We start from the raw sequence: 27,600 nt of genomic DNA, 5'->3' as shown, positions 1-27,600 counted from the left end.
CTTTTAAGTTTCACATATTTGTGCCGATGCTGACTGAAAATGTATGTTTCAGCTGTTTCTCATTGAACCCAATGGAATAAATCTCTTCTCCATGAAGGCTTCTTCCATCAGTTTGCAGTTATTCTGTCCCAGACCTGACGCAGTCGCTTGGTGAGCAGTGAAACGGTAAAGAAAAGGCTGCAGTGCATGATGCAGATGAAATAAAACAAGTGTGAGATGGGCATAGAGCTGGAGGACAGAGACAATTCCTCAGCAGGACAGTGATTTTATTATTCCCCTTTGAGGAAAGATTTGGGGTGAAACTAGAGGCGGAAAGTAACTAGTCTGAAGTGAAGTGAAGTGAAAATTGATGCCGCTTAATTGTAAATCTCACAGACCTTGTGAAAAATCTATTTCTATTAGTTTCACCACGTTATGCATCCCTAATCCTTGTGCCTATAGCTGTCACTGCACTGTGCCATGCTGTCCAGCTAATTATCCTTATCTAGTTCCCATGGTGATAGAGATAATGGACTGAGGTGCCTTCCTAGCACACCCTTCCCCAATTAGCCCAGCCTCTCAGTGCACACATTCAGCATTCCCTATTAAAATGGCACCATGGCCCATATGCACCCTGTGCTCATGCTAATTATGGGCTTAGCTTGGCCAGGCACACCTTCAACACTCCAATACCATTAACATCTTAACCCCAGTTAGTCTCTCACTTCAATTTGCAACACTGCACTAATTCACTCTTTCAGTTAGCAAACTCTGACGGGCTCTATTTATGCTCTCAAATACATCTGGAGAGTTCAGTCTAAGTGTATCCACAGCACCCGAATGGATTTATGCACTTAGCCAACCTGCTTGGCATTTAGGTGAAAAATGTGGGGTCAGGACTGCCACCATCGCGCTCGCCCTACCTCGCGGTCTTCTTCAAAGCCTTTCTAAAAACACTACCTGCCCATTAGCACATCCACAGTAATTTTATCCCTTAAGAGCTGCCATCCTGCCTTACTTCCTTGGACTTGAACTGTTAACATTTAGAGCAGTATATTATTTTTAGAATGTGGATCATTTCGACCTGCTTTATAAAGTCAGAGCAACACTCTGGATTTGCATATCACGCCTCTCAGACCGTCTCAGGTTTTTATTTTCATTCCATTCATTTTTTTTCACCCCTAAATAACTACAGCAGCTTCCTCGGGGTCAGTCCCAGCCTTTCTGGAGCCCTGTGTAAGATTTAGCTTTGGCTTTAGTGTGCAAAGCCGAACCAACCTATCATTTCTCCACTCTCTCGTTCTTGGCAAAATAGGAGAGTAGCAGAAGATTTGATTTAACTGGGCTATGACCATATCTATTCTAGTTAGTCTAGTTCAGGGAGTTTGGTTGTCAAAGTCAAACCTTAATCTGCTTTAACGTTCCTCCCCTAAAGCTGGAATGCATGCTTAATATAAACAGCACAAACAGAGGTATTCAATTCACTTCAATGTTATTTACATAGCTCCAAATCAAAACAGCATTCGCCTCAAGCCGCTTTATTTTGTAAGGTAAAAACCTTGCAAAAACACAGTGAAAATCCCCATGATCGAGCAAGCACTTTGGCGACAGTGGGAAGGAAAAACACCCTCTCAACAGGAAGAAGTTGAGGGTAAGGGGAGGAAAATGCTCTCCTTTCTTGGTCAAAACCCAGTGGCCACCTTACCCTCCACGCAATTTATCTGCCCAAACTTCAGTTTCGCGTCCAGCAGAAATGAGTAGAAGCCAGCAAAGCCTTCTCTCTAATGCTGCACTCATTAATTGATCTTTATACAACTTGTGTAGTAGACCTCGAGACCTGAATGTTGGTAGAGTTAACCTTTAATATAATTAATCTTCCAGTTTCTTTTCCCTTCCCACAAACAAGAGGGTGCAGAAAAAATAAAAAGCTTAACGCCCCGAGGCCTTACAGACCTTAACAAGTCTTTTAGAAATAACATCAATCTTGCAAAGACTTAAAACCTGAATTCTAAGGTGAGAGCGAATTCCTCACACACACACGCACACACGCACGCACGCACAACAAGCTTACAATCTTTTTTCAATCTATCCAAAGGTTGTACAGTCCTGCAGTGGGCAGCAGCTACTTTAGAAAGTCTCCATGGTGAGTTCAGGACAACGGAGGTGCAACTGTGACGTATGTCTGACGTTGGAGCCCATCAAACGTGTTCGATACTAGCTTTCTTCAGTGTTAAGCTGATGTTACAGCTTTTCCTACCATTCAGTCTGTTTTTAAATACTTACAAACTGATCAGTCATAATCTATTCCTCCCTTTGACCACAACAGAAAGAGGAATGCTTGAGGTCTGCTCCTAAATTACATCACGTATTACTGGAGGATTCCTCTGAATCTGCTGTAAAGAGACTGGAAGCATGAAGAGAGGGCTTATATGATGGCATGCTCTGAGGCTCATTTGCAAAAAGTTGACTTTTTAAAATGAAGGGATGGTATTCTACCTCAGCTTCAACACTGCCAGTTGAAAAAAGCCACTAATTTTATCAGGCCTTTCAGAGCCCTTAGGGCCCTCTCTTAAGTTATCTAGAGAGAATTGTTCTGACTTCGATGTTGGTAACATCTGAATATCTAATACCCTATAAATAATCTATTCACATAAGGATTTTTGTTTGTTTTTCCTCTTTATACAGATATATAATGCTGTGACTGGTTGTGACAAAGTGGAGTAGCAGTTGCAATGCTCTCCATTTTTTTCCCGGGTTTGTTGTGTAAGCGTTTTGTTGCCGGCAAATCAAACATTCTGCAAATTAAGGCAAATACTCAGTCACGTTTCTTTATATTTTATTATGTTACAGATTAAGTCATTTGTTCATACTTACTTTGTTTTTCTTTTCAGTCTTCATGAAATTAAATTCACTGTAAATAAATTGCTCACTTCCCTACCACCTTCCTTGGCGTTCGAGTCTGACTACTTCACACTGGGCAATTATTCAATAAAAGATATTGTTGGCCAAAAAAGCTGATGTCACAGCAACCAGTGTAAACTACTTTTCTCTAGCCTCAACATTTATAAAACCTTATACTGGAAAAAGGTTTTAATCTTTGCTGTGTCCTATTCTCACTTTATTTACCTAATCCCAGAAATAATGTTCTCCATGCTTTAAACACTACAGACTGATGTGCAGCCACCAAATATCCATCAGTTTCAGGTCACAGGGTAGGCATTGATGACATTGATGACATGCTCGAAAGCGCCTTCACAGTGATTAGTTGGGATCATAACACCCTGCTGGCCTTCATAGTTACTGGCACCAAAATTCAAACTGTTTCTTCTTCTGCCCCATAAACAAAGTGGCTGCAGAGTTTGAAACAAACTGCTGCAAGCTGACTTTGTTTGAACAAACATTTAGTTAAAGTGCGTTTTAAAGTAACAACAGCCATCAGTCATACTTAGTCAGCTGTAACTGTTTCTGTTTAAGTAGCAGCACAGACACAGTCAGGAGGCTGAGTTTTGTCCGATTATGATCAAAAATAATTTATAAGAGCCGACATTTTCGAACAACTTCAACAACCACTCTAGCTGTAGTATTAGGTGGTAGCAGACCGAGTTCATGGTCAGATTTTGATCATGACACCGTAGCTCAAATGATCTTTTCAAACCATTCCACTTTGATCAACTGAGTAAATTTGAGCAAATTACTGCATTTAAGCCTGGGTGGTCTCTATCGATAGTGATGTGTAGTTAGATTTCTGGGGAGGTGCACGTCAGGTTACGGCCTAGGTTTGACAACCTTAAATATGACACGCTTATTTGACTTTTTGTTATTGCAAATAAATACATTTAATTAAAAAACTTTCAGAATGATCTAATGAAAAAGCAACTGACCTCACTTTATATATGTAACTGGCATTATTATGAAAAAGAAAAGAAAAAAAGGACTGGATCTGCCACAGTTTACACAGCCTCGTTCCACACGCACTGTAGGTTTAAAAAAACTGCACCGAACACATTTGGTATAAACAAATATTTGCCTGAAGGGGAATATGTGGCACACAGAACATACTAAAATTAAATGATTAATGGCAATAAAGAAACACAAAAACATACGCATGAGAGCAAAAACACAACGAGTAGTGCCTCACTAAGTGGAGCTTCATTCTTGAGAGATTTGAAGATGAAAATGAATAAAGACCGGTGACCTCCGGGAACCCTTACAGTGTCTCTTAGAGGTCAGAAACCGGAGAGGATGTGAACAAAATGATGCCGTGTAGGGTGAGGTTGGTACATGAATGTTTAATTTCTGCTGTGCAAAAAAGTTAATTTGTTTTTGTTATACATATTTTCATCTTCCTGGAGACAGACTATGGTGCACGTAATATTTCTGCACAAATTTAAATCTTACATTCCCAACCTAAATAGTTGTTTAATAGAATAGACAGACGCCTTTTTTTTTTTTTTTTAAGATGACATGGCTAACGGGTCAGCGTGGCCTCTGCTGACTGCAGATTATTGGACGAAAGCAAAACAGTCCATTTTTCTGTTGTTGCATGCAGACATGTCACCCAGCCACATAAAGATTGGTACAAGCAGAATACCATACAGCATTAAGGAGACTGTTTCCATAATAGACTCTAAGCTCCTGGGCACTGCATCAAAGTCCCATCTTCCTTATCTTTCTTTGAGGCGCTTGTGTTCGCTGATAAACAACACAGGGATGAATGAACAGGGGGATAAATCTGATACGCTGTTGTCCTGGGGACGGGGAGCTGAATTGAGAGTGTGTATCTCTATTCTGCCTCACTCCCTCCCCTGCTAGCTCAATTTAGGCCCCCCGATTACTACAGAAAGCAGGGAGCTGCGCGCCCTAAACGATGCGATTGCGGAATCAGATACAAGGACAAGAATGCACAATTACCTGATCAGCAGATTCCCCCGAGACACCTGCAAGAAAGCCACAACAAATGCCACAGCAAATTCAATCCCTGAACTAGACAACACAGGAGCCCATTTATTGTAATGGAGATTGCAAGTTTATCTAGAAGCATCATGTCAGTCTGTCTCGCTGTGCTGTCCAAAAAGAAGGATGGGGCATAAGAAAAAGATACGAGCAGATGGATGTGTGGAAAGTATCTTTAAAACTCAATGCAACAGGTCCACTTAAGAACAGAAGAAGGCAGCGGGATCAGGAGAGGAGATTTACTTTTGGCCCCTTTTGGGAGTGACAGATCAGAAAGCCGATGATTATCTCCAGATGGAGAGGCAGCAAAGGAGGTGGAGGATAAAGCATCGAAGAGCAGGTGACTTCAGCTGCAAAACCAAACCTTCGAGAAGGAAGGATCAGCTGAAAGACTGAAAGCTCCAACTCTGTTTTTAATTGACCTCGTTAACATCCTTTGTCACATGTCAAGCATTCACAGAAGGATGTGAGGCTTTCTCAGGGGCTCTTTCATACCCGTGACCGCCTCGCCACCTTAGATGTGATTCACATGTCACTGTTGATGCAGGTTTTCATTTAGCCTCTATGCTTTCTCTTTACCCTCATGTCATCGGTTGAATGAGAGAATTCCCATGTGCTATAACTAATTTTTCACAGATTTGACCTTCATTCCTGCTCGTTACAGAAAGAGTAAACTCGCCATAAAATAAAGGATTATATTTCATATTCCACAGCATGTCTAGGGCTTACAGTTAACATGCATGTTACACAGGTGTGGGTGCCGGAGGTGTTGAAATGATGAAAAATTCACCTGTTTACATCACAGAAGGTTGGCGAGAATGGAGTGTGTGTATTAGCTACGCACGCATTAATTGCTTTGTCTGCTCGGCCTTGATTACCGTTTAAATGGATTTTGCTTTAATTGCAGAAACAAAAGCAGGTAATTCAGCTGCATCTGGAAGGCAGATCTGTCTGAATCAGCATTGCAGCAGGCGGCGGTGAAACTGTATGTAGTCACCGCATCGCTAAAATAACCGAAGACCTGAGAACACGGCAACATGATGATCACCACCCCCAAAAATGTGCAGAAAAACAAAACCCCCCCAAAACCCACTTCAAAAGAGCACGTCTCAAGTGACAGCTGACCTCACAGGTCTATTACAAGTGACAGGCTCGGCCCTTGAACTGTGATGCATGTTTACAATTATTAATGAAGGCCACGTGCTTTTTTTTTTTCTTCTTGCCCCATGTGAGTTCTTTACAGCTGCTTTCAGTAACTTTGCAATTAACTGCACTTGAAGAAAATCGTCCATACAAACAAAACTTTGCAGTTACAACTCTGAAGACAGATTCTGTAAATAAAGACCTACTCGAGACTCCTTCCTCCTGCATTTACTCTCTCACCTTCACTTTAACCGGGGCACTGGAAGGAAAACTGACCTTCCCACAGAAATGCTGAATTGTTGAGGTTGCAGAAAGTCACTGCAGTGAGACCAGGAAATAATCTTACGATCCATATTTAAACTCTCTTGACTTTGTGTTCAATAATCCAATAAAGGCAGCACAGAAGGAAGACTTGCTATGAAACTCAAACAAAATCACTCATGTTCATGAATATGTCCACATCGTTCTCCTCCTTCTCCTCCTCTTTCCTGAGGTTGTTTAGCTGCACTTAGATTGGACTTTGCCATCGACCCTTTGTGTGTCTTTCTGTTTTGTATTTGTTGTTCTCGTTTTATTCTGCCTGTGGTTCTGAGCTTCCATTTCCCTATACTGTATAGCTTTAACCAATAAATAAAAAAAAACAAAAGAAAACACACTTCCAACACATGAATCCACTCCTCTGAGCCTTTTCCTACCTCTTTCTATCCATCTCTCTCTCTTGCATTACCACTCTCTCCTTGCATGCCTCCCGAGATAATTACTACAAGCCTTGTGAAGATCAACTTGTATTTAAACAGCTGAATAAGCAAGGCCTTGGGGTGCTGACAGTCACTATTCAACAACCGTCAAATGAAATAGTGGAGAAGAAAATAATTTGTGTGCAGCATTACAGGGGACACTGCAGCAAAACACCTTTTGCTTCCATCTTGCGCTATCTGTATGCTCTTTAGTTTTGTGGTTGCACGTGTAGGCGGAAATACTGTATGCGTGTATTTTGATAGTTGCTAGCTACCGAACAAATGTAGCATCTAAACAACAACAACAAAAAAGGGCAGAAAGTTGGCATATTTGCAGAACGTATCATGTGTGAAGTTACGTGAACGGGCAAATACGCACCTGCTTCGTTGTAAGCGGCAGAGAGCTTTTCCAGTATTTCTCTGTCCAGCGTCAGTATCTGCTGCTCCAGGATGGAGGGGTAGGAGAGGCTTATCCTCTCCCTTTTTTCATCTTTCTCCTTGTCTTTTTCCCTGTCTCGCTCTTTCTCCCGTTCATAGGTCAGTAGCTGCTGGCGCAGAGCCTCTGGCAGGTGGGTCTTAGCAAACTCAGCAGCAGCCTGATAATGGAGAGCAGAGGGAGACAAGTAGAATTAGATGACTGCAGATAAAAAAAAAAAAAATTTGGTGCTAGAAGAGAATAAATTCTGACATGTTGATGAGGGTGCTTTTCTTTTAATTGGTTATGTTTAAGCAGAAGCATAGGATGCGTAGGTCTCCATTTTCAAATGCATGGAATACTTAAGGGTTATAATGAGCAGAGGTGATTTATCATTTTTCAGCACTAAAGGCAGCTTCTCAGTTCTGAGGATATATATACACTTAAGGTTTAGGAAAATCAAACAAGCAACCAGCCACACAATAAATCCTGCCCAAAATGGTGACTTTAATTTATTTGCATATACATTTTCCATGTAATTTTGTTACATGCGTTACAATGTAATCATTGTAACAAATCAAATTTACTAGACTGGTATACATTCAGTTTATTTTAAGCACATTTTCCTCACTGATTAATTATTTGAATAAATAAATCTTTGACTTTGTATATTTTAGTTGCACTTTGCACAAAATTATGGCTTCGTGTTTATTGAGGGTAGAGAATCCTTTTTTTTCTGAGTGCCATAACTTCTTCTGTGTATTCAGTTTAGGTTGGCCAATAAATCTAACATATGCATTTGTTTGCATGAACTCAGAACCCAGGAACAAGAAGCAGAGTTATTCACAGTTGGGGGATCAGACAAGGTGGAGAAACGCTAGCATACCTCAGTGGAAAATATCCCAAAACTGCCAACTGGCACATCTAACACTCACAGATTAGCATCTTTTATTTGTTAAATCCTTACAAAACCCAGAATGTAAAAACAAGATGTTGAGGCCATGTGGAGTGATACATGGTGGAACTATTTTTTGCCAGCAGCTCCCCAGAGTTTAGTCATCATGTTAAGATTTAAAGCTGCCTTACCAGCAATAAAGTAAATACCGTAATTGTCGGGCTATAAGCCGCTACTTTTTGCACAAGCTTTGAACCCTGCGGCTTTTAGTCAGGTGCGGCTTTTCTATGGATTGTCCATGATTTTTGTCATATCGTAAGACGATTTGTTTTATTTGTTCCGCTATTGTACGGCACTACGTTGCCTGGCGGAAGGGCATGTGATCGGATACACATCGGGGTTCAAGAGTAGTATGTTGGTCACATGTCCATCCGCCAGGCAACATAGTGCCGTACAAGTAGCGCGAAAAACAAACTTCAAAGTAGCGCTACACGTTCAGCGGGAGGCGTGGATGACAAGCGGCCATAAACTTGCGAAAAGCAAGTTATGCTCAACTCCACCGGTGGATTCTGACAGCGTGGAAAAGTGTGAAAACATCCATGATCACCAACGGATTTCAAAGGGCTGGACTGCTGCATGATGGAGAGGAGGACACCGCCACGGCCCTTCTGAGGGTGTTCGACTCTGACACTGACAACGAGGATTTCTTTGGTTTTGAAAGTGACAACGAAGGAAAGGAGCTGAGAGTGGATGACGAAGCCATCCTGAACCTGTTCATATCCGACACTGGGGAAGATGGTGGGAATGACTGACTTTTCTTCTTGTTAAAGCCGTGTCACTGCACCTGAGCCTAAAAGGTAGTCTGAATCTATTTTTCTGGTGTGCTGTAGGTTACTGTTATGTACTACATTTGTTACTCATTTATGAAGCACAGTACATGTTTCGTACTTGTAATTACCGCTACTTGTACATATACCTAAAAAGTTATGCAAATATGTACCCATAACTTGTTTTTCAAAATATTAATAAAAGTGATGTCTCCAAACAGCCATCTCTTTCCTGACAATTCGCTTTGTGCATATTCTCTTACATATGATAAGTCAACATTGAAACACCTGCGGCTTTTGGTCAGGTGCGGCTAATGTATGTACAAAACAGGATTTTCCCCTGATTTTAGCTTGTGCGGCTAATATTCAGGTGCGCTTTGTAGTCCGGGAAATACGGTAAGCTGATTTCCCAACATGTTCCAAAAACTTTTCCTATTTTGGAGACAGAATTGCAAGTGCAGTAAGTACAGATACGTACACGGTGACTTTGGCAGGCTGGACTAGCAGTAACCCGCTTGTTCTTTCGGTTTTGCTGAAGCAGATAAATCACAGATAAACAGAGATAAAGAAAGAAAAGTGCACCGCCAATCAAGTGTACACAGGCTAATGCTGTGGGATTGAGCTGAGCTAGAGAAACTTTATCCTCACCACTATCTATTTTACTCTAAGGACATCAACAGATTCTGTACAGATTCCCATCGCAGGTCCAGAGCAAATAATGCCTGCCTCCTCAGGCCCGGGCTTCAGAGAAAGCAGGCCAAGCCAAGGTCATGAGGTACAAATGTCAGATAATATACTGCTAACTTGCTTCTGGTCTGCATGATCCCAGATTCATAAAGCTCATATTTCATGTGGTTTCCCCTCCTAACACTTGTGGTGATTGAAGAGCAGTCAATTAAGAAAACAGAACGAGGGAAAAGGATTGCAATTTCCAGGCATTGGATATAATGATTAGAGGTCGTATGACAGAGAAGCTCAGATGAACCTGATGTCTCGAGTGCTCATACACTGTCCCCATTTAGCTCTCTCTTCTATCCATACCTCCCTCTCTTTCACTCTCCATCTATATCTCATTCTGCTCTGGGAAATTGCTTTCAAGGACTTAGATAACACTGCCTCCTCTGCTTTTTCTCCACACATGAAAACAATTCTTCCACTCCTCTCTTGTTATATCTTGTCAGCATAGTTGAAGCTTTGCTCTGCAAGCTCTGTCAATCCACCCCTATCTTCTCCAATGAAACCAAAACACTGTTATTCATGTGTGGATGTGCATGAATCTGTCTTTCATTTTCCATTTCCCACAGTCACTTTGCTCTACTCCCAAAGTGAGGTTCATTCCAAAATCACCATGAATCTTTTCTGAGAACAATCCCTGATGACATATTCTCATCCCGTGGCTAGCATGAAGGGGGTAGGAGTCACAAACCGAGTTCAAAGGTCAAACATAGAACAGGAAGTCTTTTGTCAGCTTGGGTTACACTAAGTCAATTAGTGTGCAGTTTAATTGTTTGTCTGCCAGTCCTTAACAAAGCACTGGGGCCACAAACCGTTTCTCCAGCTACATTCCTTTTAACTATTTAACTGCATGTGCACATGCACCAGTCAGTGCGTGCAGGGAAGCCAAGACTTGATTATCTGATCCACAATGGCACATCTGATGCCAGCTTAGTGGATAAAGGGAGAAAAGGTTGGATGGGTGTAGAGCAGGGTGAGGATAGAGACTACTGGAACAGAATAAAAAAGACAAGAATCAAGAATAACAAAACACAAGGGAACAAAATTAAGAATGAGAACAGCAAACAGCATAAGAGCACAGAAGGAATGCAGGGAGGGCTAAAAAAAAATAAGAGGGTGGAGCCAGAATAAATGAAGTAAACAGAGCTGGCTATCTGAGGTTGTTTTCATAGCTGGGAGAGACAGAGAGAGAGAGAGAGAGAGAGAGGGAGCGAGGGCAAGAACTAAAATTATGAGAAAATTAGAAACTAAAAGTGGGAGGTGATGAAGATGAGTTTATGAAAAAGTGAATGAACAAGTGGTATAAAGGCCTGTTTCAGATAGAAAACACTCATGATCAGTAAAATTATAATTTTTAATTGTGCATTATTTAAAGCTATGTGACTCATGTCGCTGAACTGCTAAATCTTTTGGCATGTGTGCACTGAGATGTGTTTCCTTGTGTATTTTCCTTGATCCTACAGCTAAATGAACTGATTGATGTGCATTTTTGCTGAAAATGGCTCTGAATGGAGAGTGAGCTGCCTTGGGCAGCATTTACTTTTAAGGGAACAGTATTGTACTTTGTATATATTCATGTTGTTTTATTTGTTCTATTTAAACACACTTTAAGGAGTTTGAGATTAAAATTATATTTGTTGCAATCCCCTTTTACCTTTCTTAAAGCAGGAATTCATTAAAGATCGATCAGATGATGATGCTCATGTTGAGAGATGACCAGAAATCTCAACTGAATTGCTTCCTCTGAGAAATACCACCTGAGCATTCGCATTTCCATCGTGTGCAGGGCCTGTTCGTGCTCGGCGGTGGCTGGCCAACACTCCGATCCATACAGGGCAACTGGGCGGATTACAGTCTTGTAAATCTTCACCTTGAGATGGTCTGGCATTCGACCCTTCCTCGCACGTCTGGAAGGGTATCCCCATCGCCACCGATCATCGATCCCAAGTACTTGAATTGGTCGGGCTTCTTCAGGTTGTCGTGTTAATGGTGCCATCAGTTTGGGGGCCAGCTTCCATGTACTCTGTCTTCTTGATGTTGAGTCTCAAACCATGATCGGCCAGGCGCGTCTTCCATTGTTGTGTGTGCTGTTGCAGCTCACTTCTAGATTGATCCACTAGGAATACGTCGTCAGCATATAAGAGTGACCATGGGTGAGGTTGTTGGAGATCAGCGGTCACGGTGTCCATGCATAGTATAAACAGAAGAGGCAAAAGTGCCGAGCCTTGGTGTACACCTACATTGATAGTGAAGGGTAGCACCCTCACAGGGCACCTGACGACGCTGGTGATGTTTGTGTATAATAGTTTGATCCAGTTGACATAAGCTTCTGGGCTCCATGAGAACGTAGGGCATGCCAAATAAGATCGTGTGGTACTCTGTCGAACGCCTTCTCCACGTCAAGGAAGGCCATGTGGACTGTCGATTTCTTCTCCCGGTGTTTCTCCACAAGCAGCCTTGCAGCATGAATGGCGTCAGTAGTGCCAGACCCCTTGACAAAACCGCACTGGTTTGCCGTGATGGTGGAGATTTGCCTTAGGCGGGCATCCAGGATCCGCTCAAAGATCTTCATAGCATGGCACAGGAGGCGTATTGGGTGGTAGTTGGTGCAGTCAGCCACGTTGCCTTTGGCTTTCCAGATTGGGACTGTGATTCTGGTGCTCCAGGCCGTTGGGGGTTTGCCTTCCTGGGTGATAGCATTGAATAGTGTGTTGAGGGCAGCGCGCCCCGCAAACCAAGGAGCTTCCAGGCTTCAGCAGGGATATTGTCTGGGCCAGGTGCTTTCCCATTCTTCATTTTCTTTATGGCATCTTTGACCTCTGCTGGTGTATTCGGTGGTTCTGGGCCATGGACGGGTGCGGCGCTGAGGATTGGGGGGTGTGGAAATTCTTGGTTGCTCGCTCCAGCGATTGAGGATGGCGGGCGGGTCGCGCAGGACTTGCTGATTCGAATCTTTAATAATGGATTGGATTTATATAGCGCTTTTCAAGGCACCCAAAGCGCTTTACAATGCCACTATTCATTCACACACTGGTGGAGGCAAGCTACGGTTGTAGCCACAGCTGCCCTGGGGCAGACCGACAGAAGCGAGGCTGCCATATTGCGCCATCGGCCCCTCTGGCCAACACCAGTAGGCAAGTAGGGTAAAGTGTCTTTTTGACGTGTTACACCTGACGATGGCCTGTGTGGAGCGATGCCGGCTGTTGACCAGACGATAAATTTTGTTCGCTCCTCCAGGGGTAGCAAGGTCGTGGTACAGCTGGTCGTAATGCGCCGCCTTTGCCACCGCTTTCTTCGCTTTCACCTTCAGGATCTTGTGCCGTTTGTAGTCCTTGTCGTGTCTGGACTGGTGCCACTTTTTCAGCGCGGACTTCTTCTCTTTCATGGAAATTTGGACTTCTGGGTTCCACCACCATATTTGCTTGTCAATAAAGCGCTTTCCTGGCTTGCTCTTCCCCAGGACGCTGGTTGCTGCTTCTCGGATTTGGTCGGCTATATTGTTCCAGGTGGCCTCCACTGGCTGGTTTGGGTCAATGTCAAGAGCGGTTGCACCCAGCGCCACCGCGAGGTTCCGCTTGCATTTGGGCGCACGCCACCACTTGATCTTCTCATCGGTGTTGGTTCTCACCTGTCGCCGTTGGCCAACGTCGAGCCTGAGGTCTATGACGAGGAGCCAATGTTGGGTCCTCGTCAGTCAAAGTTGCTAAAAATGTTTTCGCCTGATAATGAACTTCAGTATTTGATAAATAAAACAGTCTCTGAATGAAAGTATTGATTTGTTAATAAATGGGTTCAGATAGAATTTTTGCACTGCTAAAAATGATCATTATAACTGTGAGTCCCGACATCAGTCATGGTGGTGCAGAGCATCACACACGGCTCTCCTTCTGCTTTGTGCATCAAGAGAGCACAAAGCTATACGTCTATACACAAACACACCTTCATGTGTCAGCAGGGCCACCTACACACTGCGCATCATCCACCCTGTTACCCAAACACTCCCTGCTGACTGCAACAGTGAGCCTCTCCGATGCACAGTCCACCAGAAATAGTCAGACCTTCCATCCATTATATCACGAGGCTGCCCAAAAATGAGGGAAGTCATCAGAGTTTTCCTGTAGAATCACCCTGAGGGAGACTCATAACCCAAGAAGAGAAATCTTTTTCTGACAGATCAAGTAGGCAGATGGAGAGAAGAAGAAGAAGAAAGGGGATGAAGGGGGAGAGGCTGAGGAGCAGTGTGAGAACCATTCATTAGCATCACTCAAGCACATCATTAAAGAGAGGGGAGAGAAAGAGAGCAAGGAAGAGGGGGAGCATGGGAGACTCCAGCTTTAATACGGAACCTGTGATAAGTGACAGAAAACCATCAAAGTGGTATAATAAAAGCAAAAGCAGCGGGAACTAAAAAAAGTCTGGAAAAAGGGATCCAGAATATTTTCCTTTGTTGTTTTTATTTCCAATTTGAATCTTTTTAAATTACAGTCATAAAACATGTCATAGAGGAGATAACGACAGTGATCAAAGGTCCAATCTGACTATAGTAAGCAATGACTATATAATGTTCATCAATCTAGTTCTATGGACACTGCAAAGGATATAACTTATGTTTAGCGTAAATCAATGAATAATTCAAAGGATTTAATTAAAGGGAGAAAGGAGGGCTTGTTGCTGAGTGGGACCGTGTGTGTCCACTGCAGAGGTGTAGCATGTTTCTCCTCAGAATGACATTGCGGAGCTCAGTCGGTCCACAGGGTCTAGAAGAGCATGAGCATGAAGGTCTAATTTCATGACTGCACACCAGAGCTTTGTATGTGCTGAAGGTTTGCCAAGTATACTGTAGGATGTGAGTGTGTGTTAGTTTGGTATGACATTGTCTCTGTAACAAAAAAAGAAGCTCTTTTGTACTTGCACAGAGTCATCATTTGAAAAGTTGAAACAGGAAAACAATTTCACTGCAAGATCCATTTAGGAGCTTTTTGGAGCTCAGTCAAGACAAAGTTCCTAAGTGCTCTGATAAACACCCGTGTGATACAAGCAGAAGCTGTTAAATGGACTTTGTGGTTTGCTATTTATAAGCCTGTTTTTCTGCACTTTAATGCACTAACGTTAAGGCTTTATGCTCAGACGTGAGCTTAGATGTGTTTGGCAAGACTAAAATTAAATAAAACTAAATCATACACTTGAATCTACTCATAGGCTATTTATTAAATATGTACACAGCCATCGTGACATTACCCACTGGCTCATAAAGTCTAGTTTGGAAGCTTCGAGCTCAGCCTTTAGGCATGTGGGCATCCTGGTGTTTCAACGCCAGATGTCATCAAAAAGAGGTGGATCAGGCTGAGAAACCAAAGAGGACTCTTATGAAGGTCATGGTATGCTCATTCTAAAAGAAAACCCCAGTTTATCCTCATTTTTAGCTCTTCTGGAGGTGAGCATGACACTAGTGAATAAAATCATAAACTTACGAGGAAAGAGTTAAGGGAGTCAAGAGCTGCTTTTTCAAAGATTTCTATACAATCAGACTTCTTTTTGCAACCACACGAGTCACCCTGTGGTTCCACATTGACTTCAAGTTTTAGACCCTGAAGCTACCTTCATCTTCTCTATACAGCAGGCATGTCAAAATCATTTTACACTGTGGGGCACATGCAGCCCACTTTGATCTTGAGTGGGCCAGCCAAGTGAAACTCCTCTTTCCACTCCATCAGTGTAAAGAAGTTTAACTACACTTAATCCCTGAGACATCTTTGTATTAGAAAAAGAAGTGCAATTTCAACAGCTCTCAGTTTTTTCGCCAAACTGGTGGAAATGTTGGGCTTAAATTGTAAGACTTAAATGTGTAATATTTCAACAACAATACCTAGGCTGCCCTTTAATTTAAAAAAAAGAAAGAGAATATGAATATGTCCCTTTGTTTGTTTGTTTGTTTGTTTTTTAAACTGTGAACCCGCAAAAATCCCCCCATAAATTTCTATAGTAGATAGTGAGAAAAGGAAGGTTTCTGTTTCTGTCATTTAATTGTTTATCTTTTACTTTGGTATAATATGAAAGGCCATGTGGGACGTCTTTATTAGCAGGAAAAGGTGTAAAACTTAAAAAAGTGCAAAATTTATGCCTTCCCTCACATTTCCCATAGCTGTCCTGTGATCCAGATTGGAGTCTTTGCTGGGCCGATTTTGGCCCCTGGGCTTTATGTTTGACACCCGTGATATACAGTCAATGTTTCTACTGCTCAGTAGCTTTCTAACTTTAATCACATCACATTTTTTCTTCTATCAGAACATCTATTGATTCACCTCACTTATCTACACTGGATCCATTTGACTTGTTTTACCATAACAGCCATCTGCTGAATCCCATGAGATGTGATTGTTGAAATAATCATTATCCTGTAACAGCTTTTTCTACCGCAGCTGTGATATTAATCTAGAAAGAAAGGAGTCGTAAGTAAGGGCAGGGAATCTATTGAAAAGCTATCGTAAACCTGAGTATTACAACTCAATAACTTGCTTCCTGTGCGGTGTGAGCCTGGGGCCAGACTGGAAGTGTTTGTGTGGCCTTGAAAACACACCCTTGTGCCCAACACACAGACTTTTGCCCAGACCAAAAAATCTGAAACCATTCCACTCTTCCAGCTGTTAAATCTCTCCCAAAACCACAACAAACATCCTGAGCACAGATGGACTCAGGGAGGCTGAGGGTGGGGCGATGGCACTGTGAGCCACAAATCCCCTTTAGGGACCTACAAAGCTCATACAGTTCTGCACATTGTGACAACTTGAGCTAAAGAAATATTTAAAAATAAACCACTCAGAGCAACTTTCATATTCAAATACCAGCCATGTCGCAGAGGGTATACGTAAGGGCCAACAGAGAGCCGACAGCGTAAAGAGGACAGAAATCTGCAGTGAATGAGGATTTCAGAGGGAAAAGGCAGCGCTATAAAAATGGATGAGGACTGGAAAGTTGAATAGAAGTCCATTAAAAGTGGCAGGAAATGCTTCACTGCCTTCAGCATTCACAGAGAGAAAAACACATCGCCATGAAATACTGCCTCTTGGCTAAACACAGTTAGCCTCATCTCTTTTCTATTTCTGACTGTGACTGAATAAGAGGGGCAACATTAGTAAGATAGGAACATCTGGTAACCGCAGTCACAGCTGCCAAAGTCTCGGATTGGCGGGACATCCCACCTCGCCAGTCATCTGACAGCACGTCCCCTCAAATGTTTGGCAGCACACAAATACCTGCGCCCGTGGACAACAGACAGCAGGTTGTTGGCCCGTTCTGTCTCCAATAAAGATTTTACTGCAAAGGTGACCGTCCTGCGAATCCAAATCTACCACCATAAACACACACAGGCACACAGTTGCACACTTATAACCAGCCATCACACTGCAGAGGGAGATCTTGCTCATAAAGTGAAATCTCATGGAAGTGATTCGCATTTAGCGAGTAAACAGACTCGGAGTCATCAGTCTGCCTTTCCGGTCTCTGCTCGCAACACACACATCTCAGAGTAAGATCTCATCGTGTGTCCTTCCTGTGACAGCCAAGTCCATTAAAGGAGATGAAGACACATATAAAACCTAAAGAGTCTATTAGAAGCAAGCAGCCTAGTTGATCCATCACTTCATATAGCCTCACCTGGTAATAAGACAACCGTGTTAGTGTCTATGATCTTGATACAGACTCAACAGTGGTCTCATGTTTGGTTTATATAAAAGAAGGCTTGCACGCATTTTCAAAACTCTGTACTTGCAAGAAAGGATTCACAAAACTGCTGAAGTATGCTTGCATTTCAACTGCTTGTGTTACAGCCTGACTGATACTGGATATGTGCTGATGATACTGATTAATATTTGAGAGTTAAAGAGGACCTATTATGTCCACTTAACCTCCATATTTTTATTCTCTCATCCAGAGTGGCTTTGAATTATTTAGCGTTCAGAATTATCCTTATTTATCTTACACTGGGCAGTCCCTCAGTTTATACTCTGACACAACCTGATTAAACTCTCCCTGTAGGACAGTCTTCCGATTGGCTCCCTCTTGCAAACAGAACGTTTTAAAAGAAGTCGGAGCTATGCAATTGAGATGACTATATTGAAGATACATTATTTTGCCTTCCCATTCTTAATTCATGGGGTTTAACATGATGTCAGCCCACCTTTTACAGCTGTAACAGTTTCAACACTGGGAAGTCTTCCCTCAAGGTTTAAGAGTCTGTTTATGGGAATTTTTGACCATTCTTTGTGAGGTCAAACATGATGTTGGATAAGAAGGGCTGGCTCACAGTGTCTGCTCTAATTCATCCCAAAGGTGTTCTGGGGGTTGATGTCAGGACTCATGCAAGTCAAGCCAGTCAAGTTCTTTACACCAAACTCGATCATCCACATCAATGTGGACCTTGCTTTGTGCGCTGGTGTGCAGTCATGTTGGAACAGGAAGGGGCCACACCCAAACTGTGTCACAAAGTTAGGAGCGTGAAATAGCCCAAAATGGCTGAAGCATTAAGAGTTCCTTTCACTGGAACTAAGGGGCCGGACCCAGCTCCTGAAACACAACCCCACACCATAATCCCTTATCTACCAAACGCTCCACATGTCACAACAAGTGTCAGACATGTCTCCTGGCAACTGCCAAACCCAGACTCCTCAATCAGATTACCAGACAGACAAGCTTGATTTGTGACCTTCAGAGTACAGTGGTGCCGTGCTTTACACCACTGCATCTGACGCATTGCATTGTGCTTGACGATGTAAGACTTTGATGCAGCTGCTTGGCCTTGGAAACCCATTCCACGAAGCTCTCTAAGCACTGTTCTTGATCTAATTTGAAGGTCACACGAAGTTTGGATGTTTGAAGTGATTGACTCTGCAGAAGGTTGGCGTCCTCTGCGCATCATGCACCTCAGTATCCACAGATCGTGCTCTGAGATTCATACCACTTCATAGCTGACTTGTTGTCATTCATGTTGGTCTTGATCAGTGGATATTCGGTTGGTTTGTTTGGTTAGTGGACATAGAAGCACTATGTAAAAACAGAATCACTACAAGGAGGCACGATATGATGGCTGGCAGTGTTACGCTGACAAGTTAAATTGCGTGTTTTCAGTTAATCTCTACCACTTTCTCATTCTTGCTGACTACGCAATAAAACAATGTTTGGCTTAGTTTGGTTTTGTAAATTCTATAAATGAATGGTAAACAAAAGTTATTTTGATTGACTGGTAACACGAATAAAGGCAAGTAAATCAAACGATCAGTTGACGAGGGTTGGTCCTTGGGATCTCTGAAGCCTGCTGAGAACCTTTTGTTGTGTGTCAAGTTCTACATCTCTTGTCTCATTGTCTGCCAGCTCTCCTCTCCCCATACACTACTCCACTGCTGTGGCTTAAAAAAAAAAAAAATCAATGACTTCACCACAAAGCAAAAACATGACATTTCACAAGAAAATTACAACCTTGCTGTGACATGACCACTTAAGAGACCCACAAACTCTTCTCAAAGGTGTCACTGTTCTGCAGGTCCTGTTATGTCAATCAACAAACATCGCATGCTTTGCTTTTAGGCAGGAGGACCATTCAAGAACAATACTTGGTCTAAATGACATCTTTGGCTTCTCTAAGCTCAAATGATATGTTACTCATCAACAGAGAGAAAGTCAGCCAATAATATCTGGCACATTGGGTCTGCTTTTAAGTGCGAGTAACATTGTTTTCCTCCCACATTCAACAGCAAGAAAAGTGCAGCTACTTAAATAGCAAATGACAGGAGATCACGGGGAATATTAAGCGAATGGTGCAGAGGCGCTGATGCCCACATCTCCAACATGGCTGTAAATAACATTTTAGACTTTCATCTTGCTGCTCTCTTTGACATACGTACAACACACGTTACACATTGCACGAACACACAAACAGCTGCCATAGTGTGAAAGTGGCACTCATGAAAAGTAACACTGCAGCCCTGTAATTTCTTGAGTTATTAGCAACATGAATCTGAGTGCTAAGCAGCAGCGTGAAAGCGTAGCCCGTTAGCTTATGTGCACCATAGTGCAGGTGCCAATATTCATGCCTGCATGTCAATGACAGATAGAAACAGCCTTTGGCCTAGGGCCTCCAGATGCCACAAACCTGTCTTTCAAAACAGAGAGAGGTGGCAATTAAAATGATTCCAACTGGCATAAAATCAGAATGGGCCACAAACACAACGATGAGGATGTGAGAGTGATGCAAAAAAAAAAAGAAAAAAGAAATAAAGAGATGAGAGAAAGAGAACAGAGGTGAAAATCCATTTTAGACGAGCGTTCAGGTGAGGAAAAATGAGCCGAGTGAGAGACAGAGAAAGAATAAGTGTAGAGAATCACTTACAGTTTGGATGTGTTGCCACATTTCTTGCAGGTGTGGGACTGATTAAACAAAACCACACACATAACACTTTCAAGCCTAATTGATAGGCTTTTTCTCACACAGCTGGCTTTGCACAGAATAAAATGTTCCTTTTCTTAACTTTCAACAGAAGCAAATAACCCAAAGAAGCCGTGACTGACCACAAATAGCACTGAAGTTGGGTTTTAGAAGTGCAGGAAACAGGAATTCTAGGTTGGGAGCCCATTTTCTAAAATGAAAGGAAGATGTTTTCAGCAAAGCAACCCTTTAGTCATGATTATAGGTATATGTGTTAGAATAGGTATTACTGTAAGAAAGTGGTACTTTTGTGTTGTGCCTGCACCACTGACAGCACTTTGAATACTTTCTCATCCTCCACCTTCAGTAAGTCTATTATTACCAAGAGCCAGCAACAACCACACGCAATCCCACGCTTTTACTACTGCTGCAAGAAAACAAATGATGATTCTGAATAAATATCGCACAGTCCTACGACACAACTGAGCAGGGAAGACTTCCCACAGGCCTCTTCTTCCAAGTCTCTGTAGGAAAGTACACTCTGATCGGATTAGCTAAAAAGAGTGAACGGGGGTGGGGGGTGGGTTAGAAATAAATGAGAGCTGTGTCACCAAGCTGCAGAGTCAACATGTCCACTGTGCGGGTGAATTTCTTTCTTTTAGGCAAGCAAAATGCCTTATTGATTACTTAGTGCAATCACAGACAATATGCACCGTGAATGGCAGTCCTGTCTATCATATAATACAGCTGCATTCAGACATAGTGGTGACTGTGTTTTCTGATGGGTAGTGGCCCATTTAGAGCTCAAGTGCATTAATTATTCAGCTTATTATTTAGTCAACTGTCATTCAGCACATGACATGATAGGATCACGCAACTGCTGCAGATTTGTCAGCTTTACATGCTTGATGCCAATCTCCTGTTCCACCACATTGAACTTAACCTTGTTTTCCTGTTCTTAGCTGACAGGAGTGGCACGCAATGTGGTCTTCTGCTGCTGTGGTCCATCTGCTAAAGGTTCGATGTGTTGTGCATTCATAGATGCTCTTCTGCATACTGTCGTTATAACAAGCGGTTATTTGAGTTACCGTTGCCTTCCTATCAGCTCTAAGCAACCTGGTCGGCTTCTGATTTCTGAAATTAACATTTTCACCTCACATGTTATTTTCATTTTCAGACCATTCTCTGTTAACTCCAGAGACCAGCCCACCTGGCATCAACAACCATGCCCCAAAGTTACTTAAATTACCTTTTTTACCCCATTCTGATACTCAGTTTGGACTTCATCAGGTTGCATGCCTACATGCCTAAATACTAGGGATGGGTATCGTTTAGGTTTTATCCGATACCGGTGCCAAATCGGTACTTTTGAAACGGTGCCGGTGCTTAAACGGTGCTCGAACCGGTGCTTAAAGAATGGAAAACACAAAATTGGTCCAAAAACCTCTCATATTCAGCTGGTTCACCAGGCCATCAGACTGCTGAACACGTCATAGACACCTCAGCTTCACTACTGGAACTTTAACATTATGCACTCCATACTGTACAGTAATGCCACTGTTTTGCACATGTCTCAACTCTGTATATTTTATATATTTTATTTATTGTTTACTCTATTTAATTTGTAAAATATGTGTACACACACACACACACACACACGTAGGAAAATATTTACTATACACATCCAGAAATGCATATACTATTATATATTGTACATATATTTATTAGTTTCAGATGTAGCCATTCTTGTATTTTGCTTGTTTACATTATTGTATTTTGCACAACTCTGTTGCTTGTGAAGCTCGCACACAAGAATTTCACTCACATGTGCTGTACCAATGTACCTGCACATGTGATGTGACAATAAAAGTGATTTGATTTGATTTGGTTTTTGTAAAAAGATAACAATGTTAGCCTTTTCTGCAGCTATAGGGCATATATGGTATCACTCTTGGCTGGAAGCAGTGCTTAATCAATGGAAAAAAACACAAACTTTGTCCAAAAACCGCTCATGTTCAGCTGTTTCCCTCTTTTTCTTTGGTCATTTTAGCCTTTTTGGCCAGGGTGAAGGGAGTAGCTGCCATCAAACAAGAAGACAGCCGCATGTAGATATGATGTTTGCTAGTTCACCTTACATGCATTAATTTAATAACGTGGTTAGCCTACTCAACGTAAATTACTCACGCAGAGAAGAACGGCTGCTGCTGCTGCCATCATCATCCGTCATCATTTCTGCTACACTGGCAGGGCTAGGGGCCAGGACTCTCCTCTTCGTGTTTTTAGGTATGTTGCTAACTCCGGGTCCGATAACAGGCACCACACCGCAGTAGATGCGCTCGGTGTGAGGTCTCGCAGCAAGCTATCAAATACAGCGCATTTCTTGGTTTTTGGAGAAAAAAAAACGCTATGCGTCGCTAGGTGTTTCATCGGATTTGAGGAGTTACCTCCTTTGACAGTATCAGCTTAAAGCACTTGTTGCAGGCTGCTGAGTTTGCATCTTTTGCTGTGAAGTACAGCCAGACTTTTGACTGCTTCGCCTTGGGCATTTTTAATCTGTAGCTCTGCATAAAAGAACGTACGTACCTGGCCCCGCCTACTATCCTCGGAAACGTAAAATGATTGGCTAGAAGTGTATCACAGCTCAGGAAAAAAAAAAGCACCGAAATAAAGCACCGAAATGTGCGCTGCTTTTCGGTCTGGTTACTACCGTTTATGTCAGAACCGGTGCCATCATGGCACCGGACACCGGTACCCATCCCTACTAAATACATTGAGTTGCTGCCAATGTGACTGGCTCATCAGAAAACTGTGTTAATGAGCAGTTGAGTAGACATCTCATGTTAAAAAAGGTGAACAAATAGTTTTTAAATCTAGACATTTTTAAAGTGGCAAAAATAATCTCAACATCCCTCAACAGTGCAAATAAGCACAGCTTATAAAGATTTATTGTTTTTTTTCCTTTCAAATAATATTCGAAACACATAGGGTGATTAATGAGGGCTAACAAAAGAAACCATTTTGGTTGGGACTCTTTGGGGTTTTGTGCACACACAAACAAGTAATTAAAAAATGTCAGAGTAACCCATAATATTATATTATAGCCATTTGTTACTTCTAATGATGCAAAAACCATAGGTCCAACAGTTTTGTTTCCCGCTTATCATGCAGTAATATGTCAGCAAGTGGACTAAATTATTGCAAATTTGCAGTTTTTCCTTAAACGAACAGATGTAAGCCAAGAACGATGACTGTTTCCGTTCAGGACCCAGGGGATTTGGGTAAGCACTTCTCAGATATCCATCAGCTCACAGATGCCCTTGTGCTGAGGACGAAGGCAGCACTATTAAAACTTTGTAAGATGTATTTGTATATAATAAAAAAAGGCCCATACAGACCACTCAAGGCTGCAGAAGAGAGAAGAGAAAAGAAGAGAAGAGCTTGGTGTCTTCATAGGCCTGTCTTTTAGCATCTATTAGAATTGCATTTGTCCTTCAGAGCCCCACACCTAGCTTTGTTCTATTTTTATGCAAACACACACCTCTGCGTGACTTCTTTGTGTTGAGTATCCGGTTGTTCAGGGATGACACGACGAATCCTACTTCCGGGTCTAAAGTAGTCTGCGTTTAATATGGCTTTTGTGTTGTTAACATGTTTAATGTTATGTATTTTCTTCTATTTGATCTCAAAAAGCTCCTAAAACAGTCAGTGATCACTGTTGACCTCCCTCGGCTTTTATTACCGCTAATCATTTATTTAAGCTCAGTTTTTAAAACCTTAGGATGTAACTACAGCCCAGCCCATGCAGCAGTATATGAATGACTAACCTCGTATTATGGATGGATTATCTCAGTTGTTCTCCTGGCTGAAGTTTGGTCCTTTTACAGTATCCTGCCATGTGATTACATTTGTTCCTGACCACCGAGAAAACTCACGTTAACTTTTATCGAGTGGAAAAAAAGTTAGCTTGTTTATATTATGCTAACATAGATGTGTCGCTAGCGATCACGTAGCACATCATTATATACCAGCTAGCCAAACTTCAGTAACCCTACAAACGTCACTGCTGTTTAGTTTTCTGTCTTCATTTATGTTGGAAGTGATAACAGAGCTGTACGTTTTAATTTGTTTCCAAAACCCCGCAGTCAGGACATGCTATATTGTATTTAGATAGAAGCTAGCGAGCTAACTCCCTGCTAACTTCTAACTCCGTTAAATGTCATAAATTCTGTTTTCATGGATGCCTGGATGTTAAACTCAATTGTTACACCTGGTAGAGCAGAACGCTGATCATTTTATTAAAGATGAAAGACTTTAGACAGTTTTTCAACTCTCAGTAATGCCATAGTGATCATATGGACCTGCAGCGGAGTTTAGGCCCAGACATGGCTAGTGACGTCAGACTGAACAACCGGATACTGCTGATTTACTTTCCTTTGATTTGTGGAAAAAGGGGGGGGAGCACTGAGCAAAAGTCTCAAGCCACTCTTCATTTGTTTTGCTGGGAAAATAGAAAATGATTTCCATTCATGTGCAAGCATACGTGAAACATGTAAACAAGGCAAAATAGTTCACATTATTAACCACTGAAAGTCAATATTTTGTATGACCCCCTTTATTTTATCTAACAACACCTGAACTTACATAGGCAAGCTTTCTTGTAATTTTTTAAGGAATAGTCCTTTCCAGACAGTATTCCATGGTGAAACAAAATCTGATGGTAGTTTTCTGCGTTCATAATTTCATTAATTTTGACAAGATCCCCAACACCACCGGTGGAATTACGGTCAACACTGCTTTATTGTGTTTTTGAAGTGTGTCTAACACTGGTGACAACTCCTCAAACGTAGCAGAGGGAATCTTTCTTTTTGAAGGACGGCTTCTTCTGCCTTTCACCACAGACGGTCCGTTTATATTTTCATCAAGAGTCTTTTTTTGTGCTGCTGAAGATGTAAAGTCAATGTTATGGCCAACCTCTGGCTGTATCTTGGTTGTGTTCCCCGGTCAACTCCAAAGCCTCCACTGTGCTTTATAGATGTCTGTAGACTCTCACTGTTGTACCTCTCTCGTGGCATCCTCTGTATATACTGACAACAATTTTAATGAAAATTTAGAATAGATGACTCTGTAAAACCTTCCTTCAGAATGGCTTCCTGACAGCCACCCTTCCACTGAGACCATTTTGGATGAAGCTTCAGTGAGCAGTAGATGGATCAACTGAAGATCCAGATGCATCTCTCAGGTCATGTGTTTTTGATGGATTTTTCCACCTATTTCTTAAGGATATGAGTTTCAGATACTATTAATCTGCTTTAAATTGTTTTAGGGAATTTTTTTTGTTTTTTATTTTTTAGACCTGTCACTTCTTTTCTCCTCCAGTTGTCCAATTTTCTCACTTTAAGGACACATTGCACACCATGCTGGGATTTGCCCAGTTTCTGGCTAATAGCCCTTCTAGAATCACCTTGTTAGTGCAAAAATATTATTTTATGCCTGTCACACTTTGGCATTTTTTTTCATGGATTCACCTAAAGAAATGTGAATAAATGACATGTTTTTACAAAAGGTTAGTAACAAAGTGCCTAAAGCCACAATTTAAAATTCGTTCTTTGTTCAATTGTCTCCAATATAGCGAATAAAGACATTCCTCTGAAAATGATCAGCTACGATAGCTGAATCTGAAAAGACCTTTAGAAAGCTTGGAGAACTGCTACTCAAGACTGATTTAAAAATGACAAGAAAGTCTGGCTTTGACAGGTGATTCAAGACTTTTGCACCATACTGCACGACTCAGTAGCAATGTTCTTCACACGCAGAAACCTTGTATTCCCATGCGTCTTTTTCATTTGCTTTGTGATTCGTTTCAGTCTTTTTAGTGCTCACAGGATTAAGAAGAAAAGGTTTGCACAGACAACAAAGTTCCCTGCCAATAAACCTTTCTTCAGGGGCCGTTGTAGCATCTTCCTTTGGGTTAAGAGGTCCAAGTGTACTGGGTATTAGAGGTGATTATCACCACCTATTATCTTGACCAATAACATTTTGCAAAAGGTTACAAACTCCAGAGGCCAGGCCAGAGAGAGTTATTCTCTCTCATGGAAACCACTGCGCCTTGTTTGCAGTGCAGGATTTTCTTCCATTGCTCATCTATGTTATAATTGACCACTTCTGCAAAATGTTCACCGAGCACCTGAATGAGAAGCTGCCAAGGTCACCATTATTTCCTCCCAGGGCTGCTTTAGCTAACTCGAGCAAAGAGTTGTTCTGTTCTGTTGCTGGCGGCAAGAGGAAACACTGCTGTCTTCACACACTCCCAGTATCTGTGGGACGCATAACATTTACTTTTTGTCCAACTTTACAATTAGCCTTGATCGTACGCCCACATACCAGAGCAATGTCAAAACTGTAATGCTGAGAAACAGAAACAGTGAAACTGACACTGATTTAAAAGCAGTCCCAGTGCTTTAAAAAAAGAAAAGAAAAAAAAAGTATCCCATCAGTTAAGGTCACAACTCTCACTTAACCGTCTGGGGATATGAATCTAATTCTTTTTCAACCACTCCGGTTTTACTTTTCTGCTTTTGGTCATCATCTTGATGTACTGCCCATCCTCTCTAAAGGATTAGGTCATGGACTGCGGCCGTATAACACAACTTGATGCAATTTTTAATTCATTGCAGTCTGGGGACAATAAAACAGCCCCACATAGTTCAATCCACCAGGCTCCATAGCTGTGAATACTGTCATTTTTAATCCCATCCAAGTTAAACTTGGCAACTTTTGCTTGCCCAAAAGAGGAGGTTTAATTTGAACTCATCTAGATTAGCTGAACTCAGATGTTGGTTTATTGTTGTTTTTGGTTACCATTTACAAATACTGACTGTCTTCATGTGAGGCTTTTGGGAACATCGGTAAACTGAAGCCACATCACCTAAAGTTTAAACACTGCAGTGAAATTTGGACATAGAAGGACTGCAGCAGTCTCTCAAACGCTTCTTTGTGCTGTACACATTGTTGTGATCACAGCATCGGTTCATACAAATTCATCTTTGTATAGAATAGCATACTTTGGCAGTAACCAAACACCTAATGTCTTCATTTACAGGCAATGGGGTATTGTCTGGGCCATTATCTTTACCACTGGAGTCCAAGCAGCTTATCAATGAAATAATTAGCACACCTAGATTAGCACACATTTTAAGCCTGGATTTTGGATGATTACTCAGTGTGTGTTACAGGCATGACAAAGTAGGTGTTATTAGTCTGATCAGATTGTCGCTGTAAGTAAAAATCAGGCCACATTGTTTTGTAATCAGTGCTGAAACCGTGGCACTTAAAAATACAAATGACTGAAAATAAAAAGGAGATTAATTCATTTTTTTTGGTTTTACCGTCCTGCTTCAAGTGTGAAAAGTACGTTTATGCCAATTTCTCTTGGCTGAATGATTATTAAAAACTCGTGTTATGCTTCAGGAAGGGAACTAGTTTCATAGCAGATTTTATTT

At 41.8% G+C, this 27,600-nt stretch overlaps 1 protein-coding gene across 1 annotated transcript in view; it reads right to left on the bottom strand.

Annotated features, from left to right (window-relative positions):
- Positions 1-27,600, bottom strand: part of ppm1lb (protein phosphatase, Mg2+/Mn2+ dependent, 1Lb) — a 55,766-nt gene that overhangs the window by 5,066 nt on the left and 23,100 nt on the right. Inside the window, exon 2 of the mRNA XM_004543576.6 lies at positions 7,192-7,408. Coding sequence (XP_004543633.1) covers positions 7,192-7,408 — 217 coding nt within the window. The remainder of the gene's footprint in view (positions 1-7,191; positions 7,409-27,600) is intronic.

This window comes from Maylandia zebra, linkage group LG14, assembly GCF_041146795.1.
Source record: "Maylandia zebra isolate NMK-2024a linkage group LG14, Mzebra_GT3a, whole genome shotgun sequence".
NCBI lineage: Eukaryota > Metazoa > Chordata > Actinopteri > Cichliformes > Cichlidae > Maylandia > Maylandia zebra.
Note: the sequence above shows the minus strand (reverse complement) of the source record. Positions and strands in the feature narration are given on the sequence as shown.